General features: G+C 40.4%; 1 protein-coding gene across 1 annotated transcript in view; it reads left to right on the top strand.

Moving 5' to 3' along the window:
- The window catches only part of LOC101980314 (DNA annealing helicase and endonuclease ZRANB3-like), a gene marked incomplete at its 3' end in the record, with an annotated part of 124,136 nt that overhangs the window by 89,018 nt on the left and 23,615 nt on the right, over window positions 1-11,503 (top strand). The window contains exons 4-5 of the mRNA XM_013346651.2: window positions 4,343-4,521; window positions 6,759-6,990. Coding sequence (XP_013202105.1) covers window positions 4,343-4,521; window positions 6,759-6,990 — 411 coding nt within the window. The remainder of the gene's footprint in view (window positions 1-4,342; window positions 4,522-6,758; window positions 6,991-11,503) is intronic.

Raw genomic sequence — 11,503 nt, 5'->3', positions numbered from 1 at the left:
GTTTTCTAACCTTCCTGCTTCAGCCTGCTCCTCTCTGCCTGCCACCTCAATTTTATCCTTAAAAGATTAAGACAAATATTTCACTCTCCAGCTGGATCTTCCTCAGTATTTAAACCTGTTAGACTTGAGTTCCCTGTTTCCACTCCACATGGCTTGAAGCTGAAAGGTAACTGGTCATACTGCCTTGCTGGACTTAAAGCTTTTGCATTGCCCGTTTAGAACAGCAAGCACCTTTCTCATCTCCAGGCTATCAACTCCGGGGAATGTACAGTTGCTTGTCTTTCCCTAAAGCATCCATTCACTCTTGTTATCAAATAAGACTGTGGCAATGGCGATGAACTTTCTGTGTAGCTTAGGATGCCCTTGAACTCCTGCTTCTGCAGCTTCTACCTCATAAATGTATATTACAGGCTTGTTCCACCATGCCCAGTGCTTCATCTAGACAAGTACTCTACCAACAAAGTATTTTTATATATAATTATTAATAAATTCTTCGAGAATGTTATTCAGTATACTTTGATTATATTCGGTTCCTCTCCCCCAAGTCCTACCTTATCTCTCCTCACCCACCCAACTTCTAGTCTTTTTTCTTCAGTCTTATTTCTGCTGCTCAAATCTTTTTGGGTGTGGAGCCTGCCCTGAAGCATCAACTATCAGTCTCCAATCCTTCCTCAGCTTAGGAGAACCCACCTGCTCTCCCATGCTGGAATCTGGCTTGAGTTTGCACAAATCCTGTGAGTGCTTATAAATACAACTGCAGTGTAGTGCTCGAAATTCACTGCAATCAGCTACCACCTCTTCCACCTCTCTCCTCTTCCTCGAGGATCCCTGAGCCTTTGGGGGAGGGCTGTGATATAGATGTCCCTTTAGTGCCAAGCACTCCTAAGACTTTTAGTCTCTGTCCACTGACCATTTGTGGATCTCTATGTTAATCGCTATTTAATGCAGAAAGAAGCTTTTCTTTGAACAGTGGGTCCCAGTTTAAAAAAGAAGAAGCTTCTCTGCTCATGGGCTTGACAGATGCACCTATCTATGGATATAGAGCTGAGCCATTAGGAGTTGGTTTAATACTATGTCGTTATAGAAGAATAATAGTAATAGGTTCTCCCTTGGGGTCTATAGCTTATCTAACTCCAATTTCCTAGATCCCATAATAGTCCCAAATATAAGTTCCATCTTGTGTTTGGTTGTTTCTGTAACGTTGTGCCATTATTATTTTGCTGACTGTATCTTGCCAGGCAAGTCATTGTTATAGCTCAGAGGGCTCCTCTTTTCCCCTTTGTTATCTCTGTATTCTATCTCCTCTCCCTTGAGAGTTCCTCCCCGTTGTCCTGTATAGATTCCTTTATAGATTTCCAGATGAAACACATGTATAAGATCAAAAGTTGGCATCCACATATAAGAGAAAACATATGGTGTTTGTCTTTTCTATCTGGGTTATACAAATGGAATGTTATTTGGCTGTTAAGAAAAATGAAATTGCTGGGTGGTAGTGGCGCACGCCTTTAATCTCAGCACTCGGGAGGCAAAGGCAGGCAGATCTCTGTGAGTTTGAGGCCAGCCTGGTCTACAAGAGCTAGTTCCAGGATAGGCACCAAAAGCTACAGAGAAACCTTGTCTCGAAAATCAGAAAAAAAAAAAAAAAAAAGACAAGATCTCCTGAGTAAATTGGGAGCATAGGGACCTTGGGGGAGGTTTGAATGGGGGGAAGGGAGAGGCAGGGAGGGGAGCAGAGAAAAATGTAGAACTCAATGAATATCAATAAAAAAAGAAAATCACAAAAAAAAGGAAAAAAATGAAGTTGCAAAATTCTCAGGTAAATGAATGAAGCTGGAAACAGTTAACCTTGTGGGATAACCAAGATTCTTGTTAAAGAAAAAACTCATAGAGGGCTGGAGAGATGGCTCAGTGGTTAAGAGCACTGGTCGTTCTTCTAGAGGACCTGAGTTCAATTCCTGGCACCCACACGGCAGTTCATAACTGCCTGTAACTCCAGTTCCAGGGGATCTGACACCCTCGCACATGCAGGCAAATGCCAGAGCACATAAAATTAAATAAAATCATATATATAAAGAAAAACATAAACAAGGTTTCTATAATAGACTTGATAAGGTTCCCATTTTCTCTTTTCTTTAATCTCACTCATCATTTGAAACTTCATGTTTCTATCTTTTTTTCTTTTGAATAGTCTGTCATGCAAAGCCTATATCTATTAGTCTTTTTCTTCAGACTTGTTTATTATAGTAATTTCTTCTTTGTAAATGTAAGGATTGTTGTGGTGTAATTTACCTACATGGGTAAATAAGGTGAAGTAACATCTTTTTGTTTTGTATGTGTTCCATTTTTTAAATTTTTTTTCTTTCTTCCTTCCTTCCTTTCTTTCTTCCTTTCTTCCTTTCTTTCTTTGAGACAGGATTTCTCAGTAGCTGCGGAGCCTGTCCTGGAACTAGCTCTTCTGGACCAGACTGGCCTCTAACTCACAGAGATCGCCTGCCTCTGCTTCCTGAGTGCTGGGATTAAAGGTGTGTGCTACCACTGCCCAGCTCCATTTTTTAATTTTTAATTATGTGTGAGAGTGGAATAGTTAAAGGAGAAACAAAAATATATGTTACACGTTTATTATCTTTAATATACACCTAATGTATTCAAACTGCTGTCTTTCTGTAAGAAGCTTAAATAACAATTCCTGCCTAAAAGCTCTAGGATTACATAGAAATAAAATTAAAATTTTACTTCCAGAGGCAGGCAGATCTCTGTGAGTTCGAGGTCAGCCTGGTCTACAAAGTGAGTTCCAGGACTGGCTCCATAGCTACTGATCGAAAAACCATTTTTTTTTTTTTTACTTCCAGCATATTTAGGGATGCTGAATTCTGCTTTCATACCTGTTCAAGCCCCAGCCAAATCCCTTATATTGAGAAAACAAATACAAAACTATCTTAAGAAAACAGCTGCATTGCCCATACCAGTCCTGCTTCGGAAGATATGCCCAAATTCAATGAAGTTTCCACTTGGTAGCCATGAAACACAGAGACTGTCTGCAGGTGGTCATTGCAGTTACTGGCCAGACTTTTCTGAGCACTAGCTCTGTCCAGGCCTGCTAGCATTACAAAAGTCTCCAAGTGCTGCTTCGCTTCCTCACTGACCAGTTTGTCCTCAGCATAGTATGTGTGACATATGTGTGTGTGCACTTGTCTATATGTGGAAGCCAAAGGAAGATGTCTAGTGTCCTTATATGCCACTCTCTGTCTTTGAGACAGGTCTCTCACTGATCCCGACTCTTCTCACTGATTAGGCTCACTGGCTGGCATGCTCCCAGGACTTCTCTCTCCATCTCTGCCCCTCAGCACTGGGACTACAGACACATGCAGACATGCCAGGGTTTTTTGTTTTTGCATGGGTGCTGGGAATTAAAACTCAGTTCTGCTTACATAGCAAGTGCTTTTGTGCACTGAACCATCTCTTCAGCCCGTTTGACTGTGTTTATTAAACTGTCCATGACAATGTGTGCAGACATATCACTGCTCTGAAATCAAGGTGCCGTTTCACTGCCACCTTCCCCCCACTGTCTATGCTTACTGTTTTGCCTTTTCCACAGTAACATGCCAACAGTATCATAGACAGCAGTAATTTGCTTCTTTATTAAAAATCAGAGCATGGGTTGTGGGAGGTTGAGCCCAGTGCCTTCCACTTGCTCCTGATCTGTGCTGAGCCACAGCCACCCCGCACATTCCAGTCCTTTCATCAGTGAACATTTGCCTAGAATGCTCCAGGTGGAACACACTTGAATTGTCTTTAGTTTCCTGCTATTGTGGAGAAGACCTCTTTAAAAGTTGATTTAGCAGCTTCCTTTTCCATGAAACAGCTTAGAAAGGCTGGTGGGACTAACATAGAGATGCTCAGGGGAAAAAGATACCACAGACCTGGAATCTCATCCTGATTTTGTATCAGCTAGCTGTGGTTTAAATAACTCCAACTCTCTATCTTACTGTTCCTTTGGAAAACATGTATGACTCACAGTTACTTTACTTTAAATAACATGGTCTTCTGCTCGGCAGGTAATGCATTTATTGTTCTGTTCTCAAAAAAGAGAAACTACAGACAAAATCGGTATAATGTTTATACCTAGGGGTCATCTGCCTTTAATTATAATCACAAATGATCTTTAAAATAGTATAATATCTTTAATGACTCTTCAAGTTCCTAGCAATCTTGAACTTTTTATTATCTATATATTCCAATTGCTATAATAAAATTCTTGATGTAACACTCTTTAGTATTTAGTAATTTCTTTCAGAATATAGGTTTCATTTGTAACATATAATTTTTAAAATTTTTTATTCAGATGGGGCTAGGGAAGACAATCCAGGCAATTGCAGTTGCTTACTTCTACAAAGAGGAATGGCCTCTGCTGATAGTCGTCCCTTCATCTCTGAGGTACCCTTGGACAGAAGAACTAGAAAAATGGATCCCAGAACTAGAGCCACAGGAGATCAATATCATCATGAACAAAACTGACATTGGGTAAGAAGAACTTACTTGTCTTGAAGAAAAAGTGTGGCCAGATGTGATGGTGGCACACACCTTTGATCCCAGCATTCGGAGGCAGAGGCAGGCAGATCTCTGTAAATTCAAGGCCAGCCCGGTCTACAGAACAAGTTTCAGGACAGCCAGGGCTACACAGAGAAGCCCTGTGTTAGAAGGAAAAAAAAAAAAAAAAGAAGGATGGGGGTGACACAAATTACCACTTTCTGGGCTTTAAAAATAACACCTCTACCAGAAATAAGTCTCTGTTAGATCTTAGATCCTTCCTGGTAATATTGTTCCGAACTGTGTCATCTCACACTGTGACTATAAATAGTGTCTGTAGGGGAACTTCAGGTTGCATGGAGAAGGAGGAAGCAGACAGCATAGATGTAGAATCTTTTACCTCTTTTAACCATGGAGCCCTAACTCATTAGCATTTATATGTATGAATCCAAGACAAATTAGGCTCTATTTGCATTACTATATAATAAAATGTAGGCAATTCTTGTTAATTGGTTACTTCTCCAGAAAAACTGCATAAAATTGAAAAGATACAAATTTAGAGAATGTTAAATGTTTAAGGTTTTCTTATCTTAATTTAAATGTCTATATTGACATTTTCTTAAAATCTATTTTTTGACATCTTTTTTGGCATTGGATCATCTGCTTCTCATTATCATTTAGGAGAACTCACTCTTGTGGTACCTAGTGGTACTGGCCTTTGTTTATGTACTGTCTGGATGTGGTAGATAGGACCACAACATAGGTGTGTACATTTTTGGAAGATGTTAACCAAGGTCATAAAAATTACTTCGTGTCTTCTAGATCCTTAAAGAAGTAGATTTGGATCTGTACCAACCTATGTTGGTATATGTGTACCACATAAAGAGATTACTCCTAGTGCCAGCTGTTGCTGAACTATCACCCAGCCCTATGTCAGACTAGAGGCCATCAAGATGGCTAAAGTGACCTCTAATACCTTTATCTGATGGATATTATTCACAGTATACCCTAGTGGCTCGTAAGCCCATACTTTTCTTCTGTGGGCACTTCTGCTATCTGAGCACATGGAGGAAATCATAATTCTCTTAGATGTGTCCAGGCCTTCAAATGCTACTCACAAGTTAGGAGCTCTCACTATTTCTGTGGAGGATAGAAAATGGGTCTAGAGGGTAGGGGATCCTCAGCCTCAGTGTAAGTGGTGGATGGGCATGGTGGCCTGCCTTCACACTGGAGAGGTGGGTGGAGACGAGGACTCTGACCAAGAAACTGGGCTAGCATGTTAGCCTGCCAGGAATCCCAGTCCTTGAGTTGTGGAGAAAAGACAGGGCGAGCTGGCTAGCTCGACTAGCCAAATTGGAGAGCTCTGAGTTCAGCAAGATGCCTTGGATATTGAATAACTGGAGAGTGGTGGAGGAGGATGCTTCCTATCAACCTCTGGCATCCCTTGCATTAAGCAAGCACATTCCTTCACACCCACACATGCCTACATGCATACAAGCACACATGCACAGAATAAGAAAGCGGCAGGTGAAGTCCTGCATTGTTAGTGATAATAGAGAATGAAAAAGTGGTACATTTTAGTGTTCATGAGCTTGTCTCATTACTTTATTCTACACTAGGAGCAAAGTACTATGTGTATAAAGATGAGTTACACACATTTCCTGCCCTCACTGGTCTCATATATAGTAAGAAAATGTGTATAGGAATAAATTCATAATAGAAATTAAAGACGTTTGCAGATGTGTATCATAGAGAGCAAAGGCTCAGAGGGTCACTTCACTGTAGCACGGTGGCCCTCTGTGTAAGGGAAGGGTCCTTCTTTGAGCTTGTTCCATCACCGCAGCACCACAGTGCCTGAGGTCTGTGTCAAATGAGATGGGAAAGACCAGGAATGTGCAGTGGGCAGCTCTGTTAGGTGCTGTTCTGACAAAATACCCACAGCACCCAGGCTGACAAATGAATGCATGTAAGAAAACATTGTCATAAAGTAACATTCTTGTCCTGGTAAAATGTGGCTTTCTTGTTATCAAAATCTTCCCAAAACCACTTGACCAGAATTCTAAGTCTTGACTGAACATATTGGAGAAATGTAAAATCTGACCTATGTGAGTAGTTGAGGTTCAGCAGTAGGACCGTCTCTTTCTCCACCCCCAGCCTAGAGTGTTGTTTTGCTTGTGATAGATTCATTGCTGAGATAGATATTTTTTAAGCAGGCGAATTTTCTTTTCTAGGAGAATATCAACCAGCAGAGTGACCGTCCTAGGCTATGGTCTCCTAACCACAGACGCAGAGACTTTGATAGGTGCACTGAACAGCCAGAACTTCAGAGTCGTGATAGTGGATGAATCACACTACATGAAGTCCAGAACTGCTGCCCGCAGCCAGATTCTCCTGCCGCTGGTGCAGAAAGCCAAGCGAGCCATTCTTCTTACGGGAACCCCCGCTCTGGGAAGGCCTGAGGAGGTACTAGAATTTCTGTGCTTTGAGTGTAATAGGAAAACTGATTCTGTCTTCTGCTTGGCAAATTTTAGTTTCAAGTTAGATGCTTCAAATTCCAAAATAGGAGATTGGGACTCTCCAGGGCACGGTTAATGATTAAACACTATTTTTCTTATAACTGGGTTTACAAACCTATTTATTCGTAAGTCTTAGCCTTACTTACAAGTAGGTATAAAATAGTTATCCCTTTAGGATAACGTTTATTTTTCTCTCTTTTTAAATTGTTGTTGTTTTTGTTATTTGTTTGTTTGTTCTGACCCGAGGTCTTATTATGCAGCTCTGACTGGCTTGAAATGTGCTGTGTAGTAGACTGTGATCGGCCTACCTGATGCTAGGATTCAAGGTGTGCACTACCACGCCCAGTTATAAAATCTCTTTATTAAGTGTGTATTTTCAAGGCTGATCACATGTTTCTGGGGCTTTTTTGTTACATTATCTAGTTTATGTAAAAAGTCTTAGAGTTGGATTTTACTGTATATGTGTATGTGTGTATATGTAGCTCTCCACCTTCTTTTTGGAGATGGCTTCTCACACTGAGCCTGGAGTGCCATAATTTTTCTGGGCCACCTGGTCAGTGAGCTCCCGATATCTGTGTCTACCCACTGCAGAACTGGTCTATAGTTCTTTATCCCCTCTTACAGCTACACTTCGGAATGTGGAAACAAGCTAGGGCGCACTGCAGGCCAGGTGAGGTATCTAGTTAGACTAGGCCATGTTGAGAGTGTCTTTTTCAGTCTCCCTTGGTGCCTTCTGAACATTTTGTCTAAGGAACCTAATTTACTGGGAAACATTTGTGTTGACCGAGGTTTCTCTCCCGCCCAGTCCTGCAGTCGTTAAGTCCCAAAGAATCACACAGAGGTCTACATTAATTATAAACTGATTGGCCCATTAGTTCAGGCTCCCTACTAATTAATTCTTATAACTTATATCAGCGGTAATTCTTGTTTGTGGTAGTCACGTGGCTTGGTACCTTTTTTGGCAAGTCAGTCACATCTTGCTTGCTCTGTGTCTGGCTTCCTTTGCATCTGGGTAATGACTGCAAACTGAAACTTCCCTCTTCCCATAATTCTCATTGCCATGCCTCTACTTCCTGCCCATTCGCTGTCACCCCGCCTATACTTCCTGCCTGGCTACTGGCCAATCAGCATTTTATGAAAAATAATACAACTGACAGGATAAAAGACCATTGCCCCACAGCACAGTTGTGTATAGTATTATCCCCTACTACTGTGTATCTCTGTGATTCGTGGTAGAATTCCTTATGCATCATTTGATAATTGACTACCGTTTAGTTTATGTTAATGATTGTTTGAAGAACCAACTTGGGTTTGCCAATTTTCTCTCTTTTCTACTTTATTTATTTTCATCAAAATGCTTGTGTTTTTCTTTAGTGCTTGCCTTCTCACTTAGCTTGCTCTTCCCTTGATAGCTGGGAAATTAGGTTGTTGATTGGAATCCTTATTTCATGTTAACATAGGTGCATTCAGCAAAAGACTGTACTGTGGTTGGTTCTTTGTGTGTGAAATGCCAGGTGTTGAAAAATTTATGAGAGTAGAAAATAGCTTAGTGCTTGCCAGGATCAAGTGGGAAGGGAAGAAGGCTTTGACCACTAATGGAGGTGGGTTTCTTTTTAGGATGGTAGCAGTGTTGTGTAAAAAGCAGTATTTGACGTATGTCTTTGTGACTGTGCTAAAAGTGACTGAATTTCATACTTGAAGAGTGAACTTTATGGTATTTTAAATATCATTAAAGCCATTATTGTGTGCAGCATATCAGAGTTGTAAGATGAAAAAGCTATTGGCTTACATGTTAAACTTTAATAATTTTTAAAAGCATATGTCTAGGCTGGGAAGATAGCTCAGCAGGGACAATGCTTAATGCACAAATGTGTGGTCCAGAGTTCAATCCCCGGGACCCCATACAAAGTCAGGCAGTGATCCCAGTGTGAGAGGAGGAGACAAAGAATACCCCAGCAAGCTGCTAGCTAGACACCAGAAATGCAAGTTCCAGATTCAGTGAGAAACTCTGTCTCAACTTATAAGGTTCAAAATAATTGAAGAATACACTGATGTTAGCTCAAGCTTCCACATGAACATGCACACTACACACAGAGATGAAAATACCAAAAGAAAAGGAAAAGCATAATCCTTGGGCCAGTGATGAAACTTAGTAGTGTAGAACTTGCCTACTGTGCGTCTGTGTTTAACCCCTAAAACCACCTGTTCCATTTCTAAAATTATATCATATAAAACTTTTCCGATAAGAATGCAGCTAGAAGGTTGGAAGTCTGGTGTCACATACCTTTACTCCTGGCATGCAGGAAGCCATAGCAGGAGGATTAAATGTTGAGGCCAGCCTGGTTACATAATAGCTACATAAATACCCCATTTCAAATGAACAAATACATATGAATGGATGGATAGATAAATAGATGACGAATACTCATGTATAACACATATACACAAATATAATTATATGAAATTATTAATTTTTATGACTGCACAAAAGATAGAAATAGCCTGTTTATTCAGTAACAGGCATCTATTTAAATATTTTGTCAGGGCTGAAGAGATGGCTCAGCAGTTAAGAGCACTTGACTATTCTTCCAGAAGTCCTGAGTTCAAGTCCCAGCAACCACATGATGGCTAACAACCATTTGTAGTGGCATCAGACTCCTTCTTCTGGTATGCATGAAGACTCATATACATAAAATACATGAATAAATAAATTTTTTTAAAAATATTTTGTCATATATACACAACAATAGATGGTTATTCAGCACATTAAAAGTTCTTTATTATTGAACTTGGGTGGAGACCCTCGTGCAATAAGAAGTTGTTCCAGCCACCAGAAATCCAAGTAGGCCACCTGCCCATGGACCACCCCCTGACTCTCTTTACCCCACACTCTGTCCCCAACCCCCCACCCCTCCTGTTGCTGTGTCATAGCGCAGCCACCAACTCTGGTGGAGACCCCTATGTTCAACCATAGAGGCCATACTGGCCACCAGAAGTCCAGCCCCAACTTGGGTGGAAACTGCCTTCTTAACCACAGGCCACACCAGCCAGAAAATCAGAGAGCATAAAGAGACCCTAAAACCCTCCCCCATAGTGACACACTTCCTCCAACAAGTTCACATCTACTCCAACACGGCCACCCTCCCTAACAGTGCTACTTTCTATGGGCCAAGCATTCAAACACCTGAGTCTTCATGTGAGGTTTTGTTCCTAGTATTATTGTATCTTACTGTGCTGTGTTCCTCTGATGTTCCCGGGAGGCCTGCTCTTTTCTGGGAGTAGATGGTGGTGGGAGTTGAGGTTGGGGAGGACCGGGAGGAGTGGAGGGGAGGAAAGCTGCAGTCAGAATGTATTGTAAAGAATAAATAAAAATAAATCTTTTATGTCTATCTGAACTATAAATTCTGCAAGTCCTATAAGTGAAGCAAATACGTACTCACGTTCTTTGTATTCTGGTAGAACAAGTAAAAGGACTCATCTATCATCTTAGCTAAATGTCCTTATGGAGATAATGTGAATCATATATAAGTATCCTAGAAATACAACTTCTATCTGCATTGTCTCTGGCTGATTCCATCATATACTCCTTTTAAAATGAGAAAAAAAATGTTTTGTTTTTAGAAACAGGGTTTCTCTGTAGCTTTTGAATCCTGTCTTGTCTGCCTGCCTCTGCCTCCCCATTGCTGGAATTAAAGGTGTGTGCCACTACCACCTGGCAAGAAAAAAATACCTTTTAAAGTGTAGGTTAGACACATCCATGGACACAAAATGAAACAAGTAGTAATAAATTTCCCTTCTATATTTATAAACCTTTTCTTAACATAAACATACTTGGTAGTGTGGTAGATGATGATCAGATAACCCAATAATTAAAGAATGTGCTTTCTTCATAATCACTGTTGCTTGGAAAGTTACATTTTAAAATTATTTATTTAATATAAAGGAAAATCACAAAGGAGTTTCTTTGCTGTTATACAGAACTGTGTTGCAATTTAGAATGTAATTTTATTTTAAAAATGTAAGCACTTTGAAAATCAGAAAAAAAGCTGGGTTTGGCAGTAGTGGCACACGCCTTTAATCCTAGCACTCAGAAAGCAGAGGCAGGTGGATGTCTCTGTGAATTTGAGGCCAGCCTTATCTACAGAAAGTTTTAGGAAAATGGCCTATTTTTATGAATGGTAGGTGCAATGCTAAATTGAAAGCCTGACTAATTTTTTTTTTCACATAGACATATAAGACATGATAATAAAAAAAGAATATCTAGGAAATCAATGTCTTTACAACAAATTCATGGAAATATTTAGTTCTTCATGATATTTAACCCTGGTTTATACAGCTGTGTCTAGTTTGACTGGTGTGAGGTTTTGTGTTCTATACCTGGTACTTCAAGTAAATTAATCATTGTTTGAAAGTGAAAGGAGAGCCGGGCGGTGGTGGCGCACGCCTTTAATCCCAGCACT

This window comes from Microtus ochrogaster, chromosome 6, assembly GCF_000317375.1.
Source record: "Microtus ochrogaster isolate Prairie Vole_2 chromosome 6, MicOch1.0, whole genome shotgun sequence".
NCBI lineage: Eukaryota > Metazoa > Chordata > Mammalia > Rodentia > Cricetidae > Microtus > Microtus ochrogaster.
This window is presented reverse-complemented; position numbering and strand designations above follow the sequence as displayed.